Source organism: Lemur catta, chromosome 18 (assembly GCF_020740605.2).
Source record: "Lemur catta isolate mLemCat1 chromosome 18, mLemCat1.pri, whole genome shotgun sequence".
Lineage (NCBI taxonomy): Eukaryota > Metazoa > Chordata > Mammalia > Primates > Lemuridae > Lemur > Lemur catta.
This window is the reverse complement of record NC_059145.1, coordinates 40,396,028-40,419,227: the sequence shown is the minus strand read 5'-3', so window position 1 is coordinate 40,419,227 and position 23,200 is coordinate 40,396,028. Positions and strand designations below refer to the sequence as shown.

General features: G+C 37.3%; 1 protein-coding gene across 1 annotated transcript in view; it reads right to left on the bottom strand.

Annotated features, from left to right (window-relative positions):
* The window catches only part of SMARCC1 (SWI/SNF related, matrix associated, actin dependent regulator of chromatin subfamily c member 1), a 144,848-nt gene that overhangs the window by 80,976 nt on the left and 40,672 nt on the right, over nucleotides 1-23,200 (bottom strand). Inside the window, exons 8-12 of the mRNA XM_045530371.1 lie at nucleotides 23,052-23,127; nucleotides 13,967-14,092; nucleotides 9,823-9,944; nucleotides 6,864-6,988; nucleotides 4,559-4,618 (exon numbers count right to left, since the gene is read on the bottom strand). Of these exons, the coding sequence (XP_045386327.1) occupies nucleotides 4,559-4,618; nucleotides 6,864-6,988; nucleotides 9,823-9,944; nucleotides 13,967-14,092; nucleotides 23,052-23,127 (509 nt within the window). The remainder of the gene's footprint in view (nucleotides 1-4,558; nucleotides 4,619-6,863; nucleotides 6,989-9,822; nucleotides 9,945-13,966; nucleotides 14,093-23,051; nucleotides 23,128-23,200) is intronic.

Sequence of the window (23,200 nt, the reverse complement as noted above, 5' to 3'; positions counted from 1 at the left end):
CTAGTCAAAATATACAATCCATTTTTTTTTAAGAGATGAGGTCTCATTCTGTAACCTATGCTGCCGTACAGTGGATTGATCACAGTTCACTGTAGCCTCTAACTCCTGGACTCCAGTGATCCTCCCGCCTCAGAATCCCGAGCAGCTGGGATGACAGGTGCATGAACCCACATCCAGCTGATTTTTTTGTAGAGACAGCATCTCACTATGTTGCCCAGGCTGGTCACGGACTTCTGGCCTCAACAGAACCTCCCATTCAGCCTCCCACAGTGCTGGGATTATAGGCGTGAGCCACTGTACCTAGCCACAATTAATTAATTTATTGATTGATTGATTGATTGATTGAGACAGAGTGTCGCTGTGTTGCCTGGGCTAGAGTGAGTGCCGTGGCATCAGCCTATCAGCCTAGCTCACAGCAACCTCAAACTCCTGGGCTTAAGGGATCCTACTGCCTCAGCCTCCCAAGTAGCTGGGACTACAGGCATGCGCCACCATGCCCGGCTACTTTTTTCTATGTATATATTTTAGTTGACCAGATAATTTCTTTCTATTTTTAGTAGAGACGGTCTCGCTCTTGCTGAGGCTGGTCTTGAACTCCTGACCTCGAGCAATCCACCCGCCTCGGCCTCCCAGAGGGCTAGGATTACAGGCATGAGCCACTGCGCCCGGCCCCTAGCCACAATTTAATTTTAGTTTGACAAATTTCTGTCCCTGAGATAGTCTTGGTATCTAATGGAAATACATTTCTGATAATACAAAAGTAGGAGGGACAATCTTCTTGCTGATCCCTAAATGGTAAAATTCATTAAATGTTCTCTTCCTCCTCCAAGACATGAGCAAACCATGCTCCTAACCGAGACCCTGGATCTTTCAGAGACCTCAAGAATGAAAAAAGGCCTGAATATATTTTACTAGATAGCATAAAAGGCAGAATACAGATCGGTTAAAATAACAAACGGCTCTGAGAACAAGAATTTACAGTTGATGGATCACAGTGCCCTTGACATGGTTCATATTATCACTAATGCACAAATGAAAGGCCAGGACAATAATTTCAAATTTAAACACCCTAACGATCTAGCTGTGACCAGTAGCACCTTCAGCAACAATAATACTTAACTTCACCTCACAAAATGTACAAAAACACAAGCAGTTCACAAACACTAAGGGAAAATCTCTTATACATAGCACTAAAAATTTTCTTAGTTTGTGTGTGTCTACCTTTTCACTAAAATTTGCTTCAATTTGACTGCTTTGATAAAGTCTGTTATGAACATACTCTAAATGGTTACCTCACTTTTAAAAGGACATTTGTCCAATCTCGTAAAACTACGTATTGGCTTTTCAGGATATGTACTCTAAAGAAATAACCAATGCATAATTTAATTTGTACCCTATTCTGTTGTTTATGAAGTTTTCATATATTTTACTTCCACATGTGACACAATCCCTACCATTCTGTTTAACACATTTTCCACTGTAGAGTACTATGTCTTAATCTTTTCACCATATCGCATTAATGGAAATATAAAAGACTATTTATAATCAGTTTTTCCTTTTTTTTTTTTTTTTTTTGAGACAAAGTCTCACTCTGTTGCCTGGGCTAAAGTGCCATGGCATCAGTTTAGCTCACAACAACCTCAAACTCCTGGGCTCAAACTATCCTCTTGCCTCAGCCTCCTGAGTAGCTAGGACTATAGGCATGTGCCACCATGCCCAGGTAATTTTTTCTATTTTTAGTTCTCCAGCTAATTTCTTTCTATTTTTAGTAGAGATGGGGTCTTGCTCTTGCTGAGGCTGGTCTCGAAATCCTGACCTAAATCAATCTTCCCGCCTCAGCCTCCCAGAGTGCTAGGATTACAGGCATAAGCCACCACGCCTGGCCAGTTTTTGCTTTCTTGGCATGGCTTCAGTAGCTAAGTAACAGTTACAGATTCAGCGATATAAATTTACGGAGAATGTAAATTACTAATAGTTACTCAAGATCTATATTCTACTATATTAATGTTAATATAATTAAGATAGAAATGTTTTGACAGAATTTCTTCTTTTTCATTTATTTTGTTGACCTAATACCTCCTTTATATTAACTGTAAGACAATTTTGAGCTTCTCCTTTTGATGTAAAAATAGGATCATCTGTTGATGGTTAAAGAAAGGTTGTAAGTCAGGAAACAGGATGCTTTCAATAAAATGAAATAGAAAAATTCTCCCAAATACCCATTCATATATGCCACGAAGAAATACTGCAATTTATTCAAATATTGAATTCTCTTAACTAGAAGAAACTGAAGGCCGGGCGCAATGGCTCATGCCTGTAATCCTTGGACTCTGGGAGCCCGAGGTGGGTGGATCGTTTGAGCTCAGGAGCTCAAGACCAGCCTGAGCAAGAGTGAGACCCCATCTCTACTAAAAAAATAGAAAGAAACTAGCTGGACAACTAAAAATATATAGAAAAAATTAGCCGGGCATGGTGGTGCATGCCTGTAGTCCCAGCTACTTGGAAGGCGTAAAAAAAAGGAAATAAATAAAAAATTAAAAAAAAGAAAAAAGAAAGAAAGAAACTGAAGTCTCATCTTCCACATCAGAAGATCTTAAAAATCTCTTTTAGGTCTAAAATTCAATAATGTCAAAAATTTAGTGTAGGGCCGGGCGCGGTGGCTCACCCCTGTAATCCTAGCACTCTGGGAGCCCGAGGTGGGTGGATCGTTTGAGCTCAGGAGTTCAAGACCAGCCTGAGCAAGAGCGAGACCCTGTCTCTTCCAAAAACAATTAGAAAGAACTTAGCTGGACAACTAAAAACATATATAAAAAATTAGCCTGGCATAGTGGCGCATGCCTATAGTCCCAGCTACTCGGGAGGCTGAGGCAGTAGGATCACTTAAGCCCAGGAGTTTGAGGTTGCTGGGAGCTAGGCTGACGCCACGGAACTCTAGCCAGGGCAACATAGTGAGACTCTGTCTCAAAAAAAAAAAAAAAAAATTAGTGTATACTGAAACCACTAGGTTCTCCTTTGATTTTTACCACTGAAGATATATAATCAAGATTATCATCCCATCTACAACTCTCAGGAACAAAGATCTTTAAAAGTACCCGTATTGTTTTTTAAGTAGAACAAATGGCTACACTCCATTTTTCTACCCTCCTGTAAACTCACCCGAGAATTATACCTTACTTGTGAAAATGTACTCCACGACTTCGAAATACTAAGAAAGGATGATGTGATTCTCATTTTATAGTGCTCAGAAACTTTAGTTTGGTTTACAAAGTTATAACACTCAACAGATTTTTGTTTCAAAGATGCAAAATCAATTTACACATATGTTGTAAAACAAATATTTCAAAGCGATTTTTAAAAAGTACTTCAATTAGGGCTGTTTCTTTAAAATTCAGATATTCCAATTCAAGTTTAATATTATCATCTTTGCTAGTTTATAGGAAAACACCATACTCTAAGAGGCGAAGATCACTAACTGGAAACAACGGATCGTAGCAAATTAACTTTCCTAACATGGTTGCAAACCAAATCACAATGGTACTAAAGGTAGCCACAGTTAATATCTTGTGATGGTAAGCATAGCAACAGGGTCTGGTGTGGTGGCTCCTGCCTATAATTCCATCTACTCAGAAAGATGAGGTGGAAGGATCACTTGAGGCCAAGAGTTTAAGACAAGCCTAGGCAACATAGTCAGACTTTGTCTCCAAAAAAAAAAAAAAATGAGGCTGGGCATGGTGGCTCATGCTTGTAATCCCAGCACTTTGGGAAGCTTAGGCAGGAAGACTGCTTCAGGCTAGGAGTTTAAATACAGACTGAGCAATGCAATAAAAAGTAAAAAATTAGCCGGGCGCAATGGCTCACGCCTGTAATCCTAACCCTCTGGGAGGCCGAGGCATGTGGATTGCTCAAGGTCAGGAGTTCGAGACCAGCCTGAGCGAGACCCCGTCTCTACTAAAAAAATAGAAAGAAATTATCTGGCCAACTAAAAAATATATACAGAAAAAAATTAGCTGGGCATGGTGGCGCATGCCTGTAGTCCCAGCTACTCGGGAGGCTGAGGCAGTAGGATCACTTAAGCCCAGGAGTTTGAGGTTGCTGGGAGCTAGGCTGACGCCACGGCACTCACTCTAGCCTGGGGAACAAAGTGAGACTCTGACTCAAAAAAAAAAAAAAAAAAAGTAAAAAATTAGCTGGGTGTGATGGTATGCGCCTGGAGTCCCAGCTACTTAGGAGGCTGAGGCCCGAGGATCACATGAGCCCAGGATATAGAGGCTGCAGTGAGCTATGCAGAGACAGACCCATCTCTTAAAAAAAAAAAAAAAAAGCCCATGCCTAAGCATAGTAGATTGAGGTTGCAGTGAGGTACAATCACACCACTGCATTCCAGCAAGGCAAAACAGCCTGTCTCCAAAATTCAATTAAAAAAATCGAGAAACAAGTATAAAAACATGAAGCACAGCAACTGAAAAGCAACAACTCTTAGTAAAGAAAGGAATATCAAAGGAACCGATATATTCAAGAGAAAAACCACAGACCTGTGTATAGATTTTTTGGTACTTACCTAAATCTGCTACAGTTCCTCCTTTAACAGGTGTATTTTCACTATCTTTCTTTGGGTTCACTAGGGAAAAAACAGAATTGTGTTTTAGGGAGAAAGTTCTGCTTGTTTTTAAGAAAAAAACAGAATGGCACATGACTAAAAAATACAAGCATCTCACTGCAACTCCAACACCATTAACTGCTCACCTCCATGTAAAAACCACAAGCCCAGCTGTGAAACATTTACACTTCACCTAAGAGATTATATCCTGTAATTATTTACCTAGATATTAATATATTTTCATCACAAAAGTAAACAATACAGAAATATTCATAACAAAACATGAAAAGAACTTTTCAATCCTTTCCCAAAGTTTTCTTATTTTTTTGTGCATTTGTTTTGATTCCCATTTCTGTGCCATTCATTCATTCAGACAAATTAAGGAAGAAGTGCTCACCCAGATGGACGTTAAAATATATCCTGCAGGTTTTACAACCCTAACTGTTACCTGTAGTGTGTTTGTGCCTTAGCACTCACTTTTTCTAACAGTGTACCTTTGTGGTTTTCCCATGAAAGAACTTTGAGGAACATAACATTTCTTTCATTTTTAACAGGTCCACTCTGTTCATGAGTAGACAATAAGTTAACTAGCCCTATGCATTGATGAGAACTAAGTTTACTTTCAATATGTTAAACTGTTTTGTAATAAATATTCTTTTATAATCATTTTTGTGTGAGCATGTAATTATTTAAGATGGACTCTGACAATAAAAACTGCAACTTGATGTAAACATTTTAAAACTTAACACACAGGCAAACTGTATTAAGTGACTTCATTAATTTACACTCCCACTAATATCATTTGATAGTATCAATTTACTCAAAACATTCACACTTCTTCTATCTTTTAGGTTTTGAAAATCTGATGGATGAAAACAATTATTTTAATAATTTACATACCCTTGGTTAAGTGAGGTTGACCGTTTTTTCACACATTTATTAGCCCTGTATTTCTGAAAAACTACCACTACATAATACTTTGCCCTGTACTCTATGCGATCTAAAATTTTTACATGTATTTAAGATTCTAATTCTTGGCCGGGCACCTGTAATCCTAGCACTCTGGGAGGCCGAGGCGGGTGGACTGCTCGAGGTCAGGAGTGCGAGACCAGCCTGAGCAAGAGCGAGACCCCATCTCTACTAAAAATACAAAGAAATTATATGGCCAACTAAAAATCTATATAGAAAAAATTAGCCGGGCATAGTGTCGCATGCCTGTAATCCCAGCTACTCGGGAGGCTGAGGCAATAGGATCGCTTAAGCTGAGGAGTCTGAGGTTGCTGTGAGCTAGGCTGACGCCACGGCACTCATTCTAGCCTGGGCAACAAAGTGAGACTGTCTCAGAAAAAAAAAAAAAAAAAAGATTCTAATTCTTCATTTGTTAAAAGAGTAAATAAATATGTTCTCCCAGGGTAACATCTGTTTAAACTTTAAATTTCTTATATTTTTACCTCAACTAGATAATAGTGATTCTAAACAGATTTGGTAAGCTAAAGATAATGAATGTTTGTGTCCCCCCAAAAATGAGTATGATGAAAGCCCAATCACAATGTGATGGTATTTGGAGGTGAGGCCTTTGGAAAATGATTAGGTCATGAGAATGAGCATTTGATACATGTAGTCTCTTATTTATAACTCATCCCCATAAAGATGAATAGGGATGGAATATAAGTTAATAAAGTAAATGTCTGTGATATGACTTTTCCTTTTGGAGTGTGCTGGAGCTTATTTCTCAAAATGTGACCACAGTTTCACTGAGGACAAAAACATCTAATGGTCGATTAGAAAAAAAATAAACAACTTTATGAATATTTAAAGTACACTTTCAGCTTCATTACAGTTAACAGAAGTTAGGCTTGTTGAGGTTCGTCATATTTAACAGACAAAATGTTATTACCAGAGTTCTTCAAATTTGCATTTACATAAACCAATGCCTAGAGATCTGAACAAGTTAAATTGTACATAGATACATATTCCACTTTTTCATATGAATATTGCTTCTGTTGAAATTTAAAATCAATAAATTTAAAATATTACTAAATTTAGAGAATGTTTTGGTTGCAGTATGTTTTCTCAATAAAGGAATAAGCAAAAGTATATCAAGTTACTGAGAAAGGAAATTTCAAAAAAGTTAACCTTAAAATGGGGAGTCTATTCATATTTGAAAGCTAAGAACTGTGGATTCACAGTAAGAAGTGAATCATCCCATGGCATTGCTAAGAATGATTAAATTATGTCTAACACTCTCGTGCAGAAGAATACAAACCATTTTTGGGAAGTACTACTTCCTCTATGTTGGGTACAGGTGTTGGGTCCTCCATATCCTTGGTGAGATCTTCTTGTTCATCTTCCTCTTTCTGACTTCTGCGCTTCCCGTAAAGACTAGCTTGGCTAAAACATACAAGGTACATAAAATATAAACAAGACTGATTATAGCTATTTATAGCAAACAATTTCTGAGGCTCTATCTTCATTACTGTTAGAATCTATTCTCAGAATCACTTTAAAAGACAAATAATAATAAATAAAATAGACACATTCCACAAATTACGTTTAACCAGCCAAGAAATGAAAATGAAAGTTAATGGACATAAGAAATGGGCACAGAAATCCTACTATTCAAATTGCAGATAGTCTCATAAAAGGGCTTAAATTAGTGTAAGAAAATAACATCTGCTAAGTAAATATAAAATATCCTCTCTCAAACTATAAACGATCACTTACATAAGAAATTTCCTCAAAGAAATGTGAAACCTTATTTTCCCGGCTCTTTGTATAATTCAAACATAAGGAACTGCAAAGAATCACTTAATATGATACTAACTTTTTCTTTAAATAAAAATTGTCATTGCTTTCACCAAAAATTCTATCAAATTATTATGCATTTTTAAAACTAATATATGCCTTACCTTGAAGAATAACAAGGGATACAGGACAAAAATCATTACCTACCTCACATAATAGGTTGCATACCAATAGAGAAATACAATAAAATACTGTATTTCAATACAGAGAAATGAATAAAAGTACCAAGAAAATACATCACAGAGAAGGAGTTTATAGAGATTGAAGGTGAAAGTTAAGCTAAACCTTGAGAATCATGTAACAATTCACTAAGAAATAGACAATGTTTCAGGATAAAGCGTAAACCAAATGAAGCCATAAGGGAAAAAAAACTCATTTTGGAAGTAATGGGTAGTAATCTAGAGTGCACTGACAAGTAAGAGTGGGAATGGAGGAAGAGCTGACTGAAACAGCATGCTGGCCCAGACTGAGCCCAACACTGCAGAGAGAATGCTCAAAGATCTCTCTGAGGGACAATATATTGGTATATGTTAGGATGAGGTACATAAGGTAAAATGTTTTTTGTTCCAAATAAAAATTAGATGAGGATTTTTTATAAAGCCTATAAACGTAAAGGAGGCAGAGAGATAAAATACTTAAAAAGGGAATAAAAAATAAAGGGAAGATGAATAAAACAAAGGTTAAGAAAACAGATTTCAACATATTTTGATTAATACATGATTCTAAGAAGAAACAAAATGAGAAAAGGCCTGGCCATTAGAAGACAAATATACTGAATACAGTACATGCATACATCTATTTTAGGAACTTCAATCTGATATTTTATTTATTTTATTTTTTTTTTGAGACAGAGTCTCGTTCTGTTGCCCGGGCTACAGTGAGTGCCGTGGTGTCAGCCTAGCTCACAGCAACCTCAAACTCCTGGGCTCAAGCAATCCTACTGCCTCAGCCTCCCGGGTAGCTGGGACTACAGGCATGAGCCACCATGCCCGGCTAATTTTTTCTATATATATTTTTAGTTGGCCAGATCACTTCTTTCTATTTTTAGTAGAGACGGGGTCTTGCTCTTGCTCAGGCTGGTCTCGAACTCCTGACCTCGAGCAATCCACCCGCCTCAGCCTCTCAGAGTGCTAGGATTACAGGCGTGAGCCACCGCGCCCGGCCCTGATAGGCTTTTTAATCAAAGCAGAGGATAACACCACTGTGAGCCTCCTGGACATCACATGTTGGTTCAATAACCATTAGTTTCCTGGTGCCCCATTTTAGCTCCTGAGTGGGAACAGCAGCACATCTGATTTCAGGCGTAGGGACATTTGGAAAAGGTGATATGGCTTTCCTCACAAAGATCTCAAGTAGTTCCTACATCTCTGAACATCAACAGCAAGATTCAGAATACAAATTTAAAAATAAGGTTACTCCCAATAACATCAATGAAAAAATCTATTTTTATAGTTTTAATTTTTATGTTACAATACATACAGCTTATTAAAATAACAATATTTTTACGACTATGACTGGCTAATTAATATTATATATGAAATGAAGAGGTTTTTAAACATCCCCAAAGGCTTCTGTGAATGATTAAGAATGCCTCTAGGCTGGGCACGGAGGCTCACGCCTGTAATCCTAGCACTCTGGGAGGCCGAGGCGGGTGGATAGCTCAAGGTCAGGAGTTCGAGACCAGCCTGAGCAAGAGCGAGACCCCGTCTCTACTAAAAATAGAAAGAAATTATCTGGCCAACTAAAATATATACAGAAAAAAAAAATTAGCCAGGCATGGTGGCACATGCCTGTAGTCCCAGCTACTCGGGAGGCTGAGGCAGTAGGATTGCTGAAGCCCAGGAGTTTGAGGTTGCTGTCAGCAAGGCTGACACCATGGCACTGACTCTAGCCAGGGCAACAAAGCGACACTCTGTCTCAAAAAAAAAAAAAAAATTTTAAAAATTTGAGCTGAGCAAACCTAAAATTATTAAGTATCTATTTAATATATAATAAATTACTCACTCAACCAAGGCTCACTAAATGCAAACGAATAGCTCTGAACAAGGCATTATGCTGTCATGCCATGAAGAAAGTGAAACAGCCAAAGGTTTATCTTTCCAGTCAATTTGATTAAAATTAGACATATGATAAAGAAAAAGACATTAACTATGGTAAATATATTTCTTAAAATTCTTGCTAGCCATGCTTCTCTATATATATTTAGATATATAAAAAATTATATTCAGGGTAGCTTTGTATAAATACAGCATAAGACATCTGTAAGATAATATCCCATAATAAAACAAGCTGCCCAAGCAAAAGATTTCCAACCAAGTCAAAGTGCAACTTACTTTCAGCAAAACTTCCAATTTAAATATAAAAATCTAGAAAGCCCTTTGGAGTTTGTTTAAATGCTTTTTGAATCATGTAGTTCTTACCCTTTCTTCCCACTCTTCTTTCGTGATTCTGTCGGTGTAGGAGGGGGAGGCGAAGGCGAATGTTTTCTCTTTCGAGTATTAGCTGATGCTTTTCTATCTCTTCTCTCTGGACTTCTCACTGGCTAGGAAGAAGTAAGTGGAAATAAATATCAACCAGCTTTGCTGACTCCTCAGTTTCTACAAACCCTATCCAAAGGTGAGTTTCCACAAAGACAGCAAACAAACCGACTAGTTCAGAGCACATGAAAGGCATATCATTAAGCATCCAGGAGCACTGGGATTGAAAAGATTTTCCCTGACCTTTCAGGCAATAGACCACCAATGGAAAAATCGGCTATCCAAATGATGCTACAACACAGACATACCCAATCTCTGCATACTTATAAGCTGTTACTATTGACATGTTGTGCTTACAGGTGGGAAAAGCATTTTCATTAATTACTGGAAAAATATGAAATACATGCTATTAAATTGATCAAACAGAAAGGCCAAATGATCCTGGGAAAATGTACCATTTACAGAAATTATGCCTGAGTCAATCAGTAAAACGAATAGAAGTGATAACTTTATGGCACAAAAGACGCTGAATAAGATTGTAACATCATTTAAAAGTCAACATGGGCCGGGCGCGGTGGCTCACGCTTGTAATCCTAGTACTCTGGGAGTCCGAGGCGGGAGGATCGCTCGAGGTCAGGAGTTCAAGACCAGCCTGAGCAAGAGCGAGACCCCATCTCTACTAAAAAATAAAAAGAAATTATCTGGACGACTAAAAATATACAGAAAAAAATCAGCCGGGCATAGTGCCGCATGCCTGTAGTCCCAGCTACTCGGGAGGCTGAGGCAGAAGGATTGCTTGAGCCCAGGAGTTTGAGGTTGCTGTGAGCTAGGCTGACGCCTTGGCACTCTAGCCTGGGCAACAGAGCAAGACTGTCTCCAAAAAAAAAAAAAAAAGTCAACATGTATGCTTTGGGAGGCCAAGGTGGAAGGAGTACTTGAGGCCAGAAGTTCAAGACTACCCCTGGCAACATACTAAGACACCATCTCTACAAAAATTTTTAAAATTAGCTAGCACAGGAGTGTGCCTCTGTAGTCCTAGCTACTGAGGAGACTGAGGAGATTGAGGCAAAAAGAATGCTTAATCCCAGGAATTCAGTGAACTATGATAGTGTGCCAGCGCATTTCAGCCTGGGCAACAAAGTTAAGATCTTGTCTCTTAAAAAAAAAAAAAAAACGCCAGGCGCGGTGGCTCACGCCTGTAATCCTAGCACTCTGGGATGCTGAGGCGGGTGGATCGCTCGAGGTCAGGAGTTCGAGACCAGCCTGAGCAAGAGTGAGACCCCCGTCTCTACCAAAAATAGAAAGAAATGATTTGGACAGCTAAAAATCTATATAGAAAAAATGAGCTGGACATGGTGACGCATGCCTGTAGTTCCAGCTACTCGGGAGGCTGAGGCAGTAGGATCGCTTAAGCCCAGGAGTTTGAGGTTGCTGTGAGCTAGGCTGACGCCACGGCACTCACTCTAGCCCAGGGAACAAAGCAAGACTCTGTCTCAAAAAAAAAAAAAAAAAGAAAGAAAGAAACAAAAAATCAACTAAACGGTAATTTTCTCTGTTACTTGGAACTACAACTATGTTTTACTTTCAGTAGCTCAGTAGCATCAAATTGGAAATCTTAACCATCTTACAGGTCTGTTAACAGTGGTTTTTAAAAAAAATCTAAACTATATGCACGTTTTAGTAATACAGTAAATTTGTAGTTAAAACTTGAAAAGGAAGAATTAAATCAATTTTTATATAATCCCCTAAAATAATGAATAAACAAAGTCTGAACAGGTCAGCTTACTAATATAATATGTATATTTGAATACTCCAAATGATACAAAATATGGTTTTAAAATATATTAAGGGGAAACCAATACACAAACTTATCTGCTGGGAAAGGTTAAAATAAAACAGCTTAAAGAGTCAAATTCCAAAACAAACAGGAACAAACTAAAAATGAAAAGATAAAAAGGCACAATTTTAAAATATTTTTCTTAAAAATAAAGAATATACATAATGTGACAAAGAAGTTTAGCCAATCATAGCTGAAAAGATACGACAGAACTGTACTATCTATTTTAATAATTCAAAGATCAACAGTCTCAAAGATTTTTCAAAAAACTAAAATATAAAACCACAGTGAAAAGGATTTTAAAATCACAGGTCTCTCAAACTCCTGGCCTCAAACAATCCTCTCACCTCAGACTCCCAAAGTGCTGGGATTACCTGAGCCACCTGGTCTCTTTTTAAAGCTGTCACAAGCCCAATATTAAAATGCCTTCTTGTCAGACTCAGGTCTCCTAGCACAAATTGTGCCTTAAAAGGAATCATGGATATATATCTAAGTGGTTGAACTTCTTCAAGGATTAAGGAATATTAAATGTCACGTTCCACACCCCTAGAAAGGAGAACTGAACTGTAACTGTGAGATTTTAAGGCCTGTACTTTGTACAAACTACTGTCTGTGCATTAACAAAGTTCCTGAAAACAATATTAGGTTATTAAGTATGAAATGTCCAATTTCCTTAAGTACGAAGTTTGACAGTCAATATCTCTGACATTTCACTTTGACACTGCCTGTTTTATTTTTACTGTGAAGGTACATCCTCAGTCTTTCAAACGCATGGCTTGGCTTGGGATTGTCTTTCAAACATTTTTTTTAGAGCAATTTTTATGAAACCATGGATAAGCCAAAAATGTGAGTTATTTTCAAATATGAGTTCCACCATGGAACAAATGCAGCACAGACAGCTCGAAATATCAACAAAGTGTGTGGGAAGGACATGGCTAATAAACACACAGTACATCTATGATTTGAAAAGTTCCATACTGGTGACTTTAATCTTGAAAATGAGCCACATGGGCAACCTCAGACCGAGGTGGATAATGATGAGCTGAAAGCTGTAGTGAAAGCAAATCCATCTCCACCCATGTGTGAATTAGCAGCAAGGTTTGACATTACTATTCCAACAACAGTGGACGATTTCAAACAAATGGGCAAGGTCAAGAAGCTGACAGATGGGTTCCACATGAATTAAACGAGCATCAGAAGAGAAATTGCCTTGAAGCTTGCCTTTCTTTGCTGTCGTAACATAAAGGCAAACCATTTCTACACCTTATTGTTACATGCTGATGAAAAATGGATCCTTTTTGACAATCGCAAACATTTGACACAATGGCTGGATAAAGATGAAGTTCCAAAACACAGTCCAAAACCAAATATTCATCAAAAAAAAGCTAATGGTGTCTGTTTGGTGGTCCAGCACTAGTATCATCCACCACAGCTTCACGAAACATGGTTAATCAATTTGAGTAGATGTCTACTGCAACTAACTGGGCGAAATAATGAGAATGCTTGTGATTAAGCAGCTGAGATTGGTCAACAGAGACAGGCCAATCCTCTTGCAAGACAATGCTCGACATGTCACACAAACAATGCTGCTCAAACTACAGGGGCTGGACTTGGAAATCTCTGTCATCCACTGTATTCACCAGACCTTGAACCAACTGACTACCACTTCTTCCAGGCTTTGGACCACTTCTTGCAAGGAAAAATATTCAATTCTCAACAAGCTGTGCAAAATGCCTTTTGCGATTTCATTGCCACTTACTCTCCAGGCTTCTTCGGTGCTGGCATAAACAAGCTACCATTAAGATGGCAAAATTGTGCCGATAGTTTAGATGCATACTTTCATAAATTACACTGCTTCGTTTGAGATATAATAAACTTTTCATTACTGGCCTAGTATTAAACAAAATGCGTTTCCCTTAGAAAAACCAACAACTAAATTAAATTCTGTGATGATATTTGGTCTATATTAATACAATCAAAATTCAGATCTAGTGCACAAAATTAGCTTTACCACTTGCCATACTGCATGGACCACTTTAAATCTTAATGACACTTTAAGATTTTCATGCCCATTTTGGAGGAGATGCCAGCTTTTTGGACGGTTGTTACTGCCACTTAGGAATTTTTACATGTACTTGATGGCTGATGCACCTTGGTTTGTATGTGACAGTTTATCGATAAAAATTTGGCAACATTTTGGTCCATAAAGAAGAAACACCTAGTAGTGAGAAACAGTGTCAAACAAAATACCTCTTCATTCTTTGTTGAAATTCGCTGACGAAAGCTCACAGGCTTCCTGTTCTCATCCACCTCATAATCCTCCTCATTCATCCATTCATTGAAAATATCCGTGTCCAAAATCCATTTCACATGAACCTAAAACCACATCAAAGGATATTGACATAAATAATAAAATCACTCAAGCTTTTGAAGTATTCAAAAGTAAAGAAGCTGATTTATTATATTCACAGGCTGAACTATGTAAAAAAGATTAAAAATGTAATACTAGAAATGATATGTAAGTTGCAACCATTTCTGATTTTTATTGCATGTCTTTTATAGAATAGAGAGGACATAAAAGCATCACTGATTTGGCTTAGACTGAGATTTTGATAGCTAAGACCCTCAAATTTGTAAATCATTTTGTGTTTGTCATCATGGATATTACTGACAAAAACATTCAGCAGTACACAGAAGTTAGTCATTGCTTTAGGTACGAAGGATGTCTCTAGGTATATGTAATCAGTAACATTCTAAGTAATGATGAAACAGAACATCTACAAACACCTATCACCTAGCCCCATCAAGTATTCATGGTGCTCTATGGAGACCTTTCAGGGATAACAAAGGTTGAGATGGGGGTGGGGAAGTGACAGATGCTGGGTTATTACCACACCTATAAATGGCCACTTCTCTTGTTTTAGCCAATGCTTCTGAGTAAGAAGCAACAAAATGAAGGGTTCTCTGGATGTTGTATAGATGTAGATATATAAAAATATATAGAGATATAGACAGGTAGTTAAACCAAAGACCTAGCAAATACAATATTCCATTTTATCCAACACTATTCTTCAAGGGGGGGGGCACAAATGGAATTTGGCACTGAACAGTTCTGCACTGTATGAGACTGCTGTTCTCATCTGAAGTCATGAGGGAATTTGGGTTGCAGAAGTATGCAATGAACATGAATATGCTGCATTAAGAACCAATTATAACTATGAGGCCTTCCTATAACACTGTAAAAACAAGATATGTCATGGCAATCACTAGATGACAGTATGAACTGCCTAATAAAAATATTCTGTCAGCCAGGAGCGATGGCTCATGCCTATAATCCTAGTACTTTGGGAGGCTGAGGTGGAAGGAATGAATGAGGACAGGAGTTCAAGACCACACCAAGCAAGAGTGAAAACCTGTCTCTACAAAAAATAGGAAAATTAGCCAGGCATGGTGGTACACGCCCATAGTCTCAGCTACTTGGGAGGCTGAAGCAGGAAGATGGCTTGAGCCCAGGAGTTTGAGGTTGCAGTCAGCAATGATGATGACACTACACTGTAGCCAGGACAACAGAGTGAGATCCTGTCTCCAAACAAACATACAGTTTGTCATTGTCTGTCTCAACTGCCCTTTTTTTTTTTTTTTTTTATGAAAAAGGGCTGCTAAATTGGTTATTTGGGCTAAAGCCTTTCAGATACCCTGATTTAAGAATGAGAGACCTCTGACTACATACCTCCCTCTCCTTTGAAAACTATGGTTACACAGTAAGATACAAAAACACACAATTAATACCCTGTCAAAAAGACCTTCAATAATGTACCTGAAAAGACTTGTGAATATACAGATTATGGGAAGATTATATAAATAGAGCACACGAGAAACCTCAAGCTAATTAGAAAAAGAAAACATGACTGTGCTAAAGAAAGGGGTTAAATAACTCAGTGATAGTTTAAAAAATAAATGTCAGACAATATAGTGTTTTCCAAAATATGGGAAAAGTGTGTGTGTGTGTGTGTGTGTGTGTGTATATATATATATATATATTTAAAATTTTTCTAAAGAGCAGAATATTCACATTGTACATCCTTTAATTATTCAGAAGTCTTTTTTTTTTTTTTTTTTTTTTTTTGAGACAGAGTCTCGCTTTGTTGCCCGGGTTAGAGTGAGTGCCATGGCGTCAGCCTAGCTCACAGCAACCTCAAACTCCTGGGCTTAAGCGATCCTACTGCCTCAGCCTCCCGAGTAGCTGGGACTACAGGCATGTGCCACCATGCCCAGCTAATTTTTTTTTTCTATACATATTTTAGTTGGCCAGATAATTTCTTTCTATTTTTTTAGTAGAGACGGGGTCTCGCTCTTGCTCAGGCTGGTCTCGAACTCCCAACCTCGAGCGATCTACCCGCCTCGGCCTCCCAGAGTGCTAGGATTACAGGCGTGGGCCACCGCGCCCGGCCAACTATTCAGAAATCTTTGGGAGAAATTTCTTAAGAAACTAAAAATAGGATGTGACACCTATCAATTGTTTGTGCCAGGAACTGTGCTCAACACCTATCATACATGATTTCATTCAATCCTTAAATTGTTGAAATAATGCAATAACTATTCTCTCCAGCTGTCCAAATCAGCAAATTGGGGCAAACAGTTTTAGTAAGCTACCTAGTTACACACCTAACTGGAGGCAAAGCTTGGATTTGCACTAAATTCTGTTCTTAAACCCCATGCTGTATTATCTCACTCACAAAAAATACCTAGTGTCAAACTAATATAATAAGACATGTATCCCTGACTCCCTAACTTCGGGAGCCCAGTTTTCCTTACTAATAAAATGATACATGATAAGCACTACAATCAATCCTCATCTTAAACTTCTGTCATTATGATCTTCAGGGAAATAACTTTCTAAAAATCCTTCAGTGGTACATCACAATATTATATGGCTCATGAGTCATATAGTTTAATTCTCTTAATGTACATTTTCCCCCCAACTAACAACTTACTCTGTTCTGACTAGACAGATATTGAACATACCCCATCTGACTACTGTCAAATATATTATATATGTTTGAAATTGTTAAGCCATCTTGGCAGCTGAGTAGTTCTGACAATACATAACATGGGTAACATTTTTTCAAGTTTTCAGTAAGAGACTGGTTTGGCTGTAACCCCTTAGATTACATTTAACAATAGTTTTAAATTTTGTTTTCAGGTTTTTTTAAACCACTGAAGGTAATGGGACAATACGTATAGAAGGGGCTGGCAAACGTTTTCTTAGGAGGCAATATGTATAGAAAGCATTTGGGAACATTTTCTTAAAACGTTAAGATAGTAAATTTAAGAATTGTAAACCATACAATCTCTGTCTCAACTATTCAACTCTGCTGCTATACTGTAAAAGCATCAACTAACAATACATAAATCAATCAATATACATGTGTTGCAGCAAAACTTTATGTACAAAAACAGGTGGTTGGCTCATAGATTATAATTTGCCAACCTTTGTATGACTGTAGTTTTATCCGATTGACATTCCCTATGTGAAATTTAAGGGAAAAAATTCTCTAAAAAGATACCTTACTAACATGATCATTCCATAATAAACGGCAGTGTGAAGAAAATTATACAACTTTAATTATTTAATTATACAACTAAATGGAAAGATAAATTTCATCCACAAAGAGATTCAATATTAAGATTGTTTTTCTCAAAACTGATCTATAAACTCAATTTAATTTCAATCAAAATCTCAGTGAGTTTATCTGTTTTATATGGACCTTGACAAACTGATTCTAAAATTTATAAAAAGGGCAAAGAGCCAAGATGCCACTAAAAAAAACAAAAGTATTATCTACACAGGAACACAATAACCAATAAAATTAATAATAGAGTCCAGGAACACGACACTACATATATAAAAATGTGATACAGCTGACATAGATTGGTGGGGAGAGGACTCCAGCTTCAATACTTCTCCTCCTTCAAAGGACAGTTGATAAAGCACCACTTGGAGGAAAAAATTGTTTTCCTACATACCATATGTAAAAAAAACAATGGCTGTTGGAAGTAATAGTGACATATAAAGAAAACTAATGCCACAAGGATTAAAGATCTACATATAAAAGGCAAAATTTAAAAACTTTTAGCAGATGATGTAGGAGAATATTGTGATGAGCTCAGGATTGGAAAACAAAAAGATACACTAGGAAAACATATAAAAACAGATAAAATTTACAATGGTTAGTATCCAGAATATCTAAAGAATACCTACAAGTAAAATGAAAAAGACAATGCAGTGGAAAACAGAGCAAAATATGAAAACAGGCACTTCACAGAAAAGCAAACACAAAGGTCAAAGAATTCATGAAAAAAGATGATAAAACTATTAAGTAATAATTAAAATACAAATTAAAACCACAATAAGATATGGCATACATGAAATAGGCAATTATTATAAACACAGAAAACACCAGTCATTGGAAAGGATGTGGAATAAACAGAAAACTTACATGTTCCTAGCAAAATAAATTTTTACAACCATTTGGAAACAGTATGGCATTGTTTAGAAAAGGTGAATGTTTGGATGCTTTCTAACCCAGCAATTCCGTTCTGAACCTATACAATAAGAAATGTTTAAAAACATTTACAGCACCATTGTTTATAATAATATTCTGAAGTTGAAACCACACATTCACCCAAATTACAATGAATATACTATAGATATTCACACAAAAAATTACTTTTACTACTATATCCTGTATTACAGATGAAATCTCAGGAACGTAATGCTGAACAAAAAGGCAAGTCACAAAAAAATGTAACTCCACTGATATTCAAAGCTTTTAAGATATGCAAAATATAAACAGGATTTGTATAGTATGTCACACGTGGTAAAATTATAGTGGAAATAAGATAATATGAATGTTTAGAATAATGATTATCCCTGACAAGACAGGGCAGAGGTCTAACACAAGGACTGCTTCGAAGTTAATTGTAATGTTATACATGTTTGTTTTACAGTGATTTTTTTAATTATCCATATTTTATAAATATTATTAACATTCACAATTTTAAAAATTTAGTGCTACCTTTGTCACAGCAATCATAGTTCCTTTAGAAAAACAAAACAATATTTGGGCATTGTCTTATAAAATAATACAGAAAAAGAGCAGAAGAATTCCAGTTTAAATTTTCTGACTAAAGACACGTAATTATCTCTTCTTCCCTAGGATTCAGAGCTAAAACTTACAGGCATTAAGAAGTATTCTGTGCCAGGTACAGTAGTTCACACCAGTAATCCCACCACTTTGAGAGGCCAAGGCAGGAGGATAACCTGAAGCCAGAAATTTGAGCCCAGACTGGTCACCATACCGAGACCTCATCTCTACAAAAACTAAGAAAAATGACCTGGGTGTGGTGGTATGCACCTGTAGCCCCAGCTACTCAGGAGGCTAAGAAAGGAAGATTGCTTGAGCCTAGGAGCTTGAGGCTGCACTCCAGCCTGAGCCACATAGCAAGATCCTGTCTCAATAAAAAAAAGCTAATAGAGTAATATTCTCTTGTAAGCAAAACAAAACTATAGGTTCAAGGACAAAAAGAAAATATATGGCACATGTGACTTCTTAAGAAGAGATTATTCATATATTTTGAAACCAGATAATGGTGAGTATAAATTCCAGATGTATTTGGAGTTTGTGGGACACATTAAATCACAGTATTTACAATGAGATAGAAACTACATACTCAGCAACCATTTAAACTTATCATGAAATATGTTATATGTCAACTGAATATATGAAGGAATCATTTTTTATTTTGCTTTCCTGACATTATAATATCAACAAAGTTTGAAAACTAATGATATAAGGCATAGTTGTTTTTATTATTGACTTGGCATTTTCAGCTACAGTGTTTATTTCCTTACTTCTTTCCTTTTTTTTTTTCTTTTCTTTTAGTGATAGTGTCTCGCTGTGCTGACCAGGATGCAGTGCAGTGTCCTGTGAACTCCAACATCTGGGCTCAACCAACCCTCCCACCTCAGCCTCCCAAGTAGCTGGATTACAGGCACGAGATACCTCGCCCAGCTAATTTTTTTTAATTTTTTGTAGAGATGGGGGTCTCTCAATGTTGCCAGGCTGGTCTTTAACACCTGGCCTCAAGTGATTCTTCTGCCTCAGCCTACCAAACTGCTGGGGGATTAGAGGCATGAGCTACCACACTTGGCCCGAGTACTTTTAAAAGTCATTCTACACCATCAAATTGGTTTCACTGATCATCACCTAAGAACACATTTAGGAATAACACTGATGGGGAGTCGGGCAGATGTGGGTGGGGGAGGGGATGGGTGTATACATACATAATGTGTACGATGCGCACTATCTAGGGGATGGACATGTTTGAAGCTCTGACTTGGGGTGGAGGTGGAGGGGTAAGGGCAATATACGTAACCTAAACTTTTGTACCCCCACAATATGCTGAAATAAGAATAAAAAAAATTTTTTAATTAAAAAAAAAGTAATTCTATGTTCCTAAAAACAAAAATAAATGACAACACTTAACCCATTCCTTAATAGCACCACTTAGAATTCTAATAAATTATATCCAGAAATCATGAGGAAAAGAAATGTGTAAGTCATAGAAATGTCACAAGGGAACATTTCTCACACTGGTTCTGTAAAAGCAGGAAAAGCATTTATTTGTAAACCAAAAGCCAACTTTTATGGCTCATGGAATGATTTAAAAAAAATACTCTGTCTACATATTACATAAGAATTTTCTAAACCTTTGTTAGAAACAAATTTAACATTTCCCTAATGAATAATTTAGAATATGAATATAAAGACTTCTTTTAATAGCAGAAACACTCTGGGAGCCCGAGGTGGGTGGATCGTTTGAGCTCAGGAGTTCAAGACCAGACTGAACAAGAGCAAGACCCCATCTCTACTAAAAATAGAAAGAAATTATATCTCTACTAAAAATAGAAAGAAATTATATGGACAACTAAAAATATATATAGAAAAAATTAGCCAGGCATGGTGGTGCATGCCTGTAGTCCCAGCTACTCAGGAGGCTGAGGCAGGAGCATCACCTGAGCCCAGGAACTTAAGGTTCCAGTGAGCTATGATGGTACAGCTGTACTCTAGCTTGGGCAGCACAGCAAGATCATGTCTCAAAACAACAACAACAACAACAACAAAACTATATACATAATGGAGTATCTTAGAAAGTTTCATGGAGAAAAAGAAGAAATGAGAAATGAATTGTGGACTGCTTAGGAACTAAAAGTGAAAACATTACATATGCAATATTCATAGAATATGTTTAACTCAACTACATATAGAAATCTATATAATCAGCCTTCTGTATCCATTAGTGTTACACCGTGGATTGAAACAACTGTAGATAAAAAATATTAGAGAGTGACAGGGATGAGTGAATGGTTGTGTCTGCACTGAACAGGACTTTTTTTTCTTGTCATTATTCCCTAAACTACAGTATAACAACTACTTACATATCATTTACATTGTATTAGGTATTACACGTACTCTAGAGATGATTTAAAGCAGCAGTCCCAATCCTTTTTGGCACCAGGGACCGGTTTCATGGAAGATAATTTTTCCATGGGTCGGGAAGAAGTTATGATGGTTTCAGGATGATTCAAAGGACATTACATTTATTGTGCACTTTATTTCTATTATTAGTACATTGTAATATACACTATAAGCCTGCCACCAGATGCAGCTTAATTGCACTTGCTACCCACTGATACAGTTTTGATATGAGTCTGCAAGCAACTGATTTATTATGGTCTCTGTGCAGTCAAACCTCTCTGATAATGATAATCTGTATTTGCAGCCGCTCCCTCCACTAGCATCACCCCCTTAGCTCCACCTTGGATCACAGGTAATAGATTCTCATAATGAATGTCCAACCCAGATCCCTCAGCTGTGCAGGTTACAGGAGAATTTGAGCTCCTATGAGAATCTAATGCCGCAGATGATCAGATGGGAGGTGAAGCTTCACTTGGTCAGCTGCCACTCACCTCCTGCTGTGTGACCCGGTTACTAACAGGCCATGGACCAATAGCAGTCTGTGGGGTTGGGAATCGCAGATTGAAAGTATACAGGAGAATGCACATGGGTTATATGTAAATACTACACCACTTTATAGAAAGAACTTGAGCATCTGTGGATTTTGGGATACATGGTGGGGCGGGGGAAGGTCTTGCAACCAATCTCCCATGAATATAGAGAAACAACTGTATACAGTGCAGCTGGGATGTCAAATCAATGAGACAAAGGTGGTTTCCTTAAATAAATGGATACATAACGTATACAGCTATACGTAATTAGACAGCCATCTGAAAAAATCACAATGAGATCTATTTATTAAATCATACATGAGAATAAATTCAAAATAGATTAGAGGTTTAAATGTAAAAAGTGAAACTAAACAAACGCTACAAGAAAACAGTGGTGAATTCCTCAACAAGTAACTTGAGACAGGGAAACGCTTTACTACTTTGACTAAAAATTTTGATGCATTGGCTGGGCACGGTGGCTCACACCTGTAATCCTAGCACTCTGGGAGGCCGAGGCGGGTGGATTGCTCGAGGTCGGGAGTTCGAGACCAGCCTGAGCAAGAGCGAGACCCTGTCTCTACTAAAAATAGAAAGAAATTATCTGGTCAACTAAAATATATATATAGAAAAAATTAGCCAGGCATGCCTGTAGTCCCAGCTACTTGGGAGGCTGAGGCAGTAGGATCACTTAAGCCCAGGAGTCTGAGGTTGCTGTGAGCTAGGCTTGACACCTCGGCACTCTAGCCCGGGCAACAGAGGGAGACTGTCTCCAAAAAAAAAAAAAAAGAATGAATTTCCTGAAATAGTTAAAAATAGGGGAATCTGGGAGAAGGGCACAACGTACTTTGTTTTGTTCTATTCTTGTAACTTTAAAAATTATTCCCACATCAAAAGTTGAAAAAGAAGTCAATGCATAAACTCGACTCATTATAATAGAAACAATTAATAAAATAAGTCTGTATCATACAAAAACTCATGCAGGCACTGCTTCCAGGCTTCCTAAATAACATCAATAATAATGTTAAACTCTACTCCTCACACTCTTCTCTCACCTATCTCAAACCACAACCCAGCTTGCTTTGGATTTTCCTCAAACATCACCATAGACATTTCATCTAAGACCTAGATAATGAGGTCTTCATAGCTGTGGATATCTCTTAAATGAATGATAAGAAAGGGAAATCATCATTCTGTATCTCCTTAAAAAGAGCTGAAAAGAGCTAATAGATTATATAAGAATAATTTTTTAAAAATATCATTCACCTTCCATGGCTTTTCTGGAATTGGTGGATCTTCAATTTCAGCATCAACATCATTACTATGGACCCAAGTATCATAACTATGAATAAAATGGAAAAAATGAAAAGTAGAATCAAAGTTCATTCATTATAAAGACTCTTATAAACAGTAAC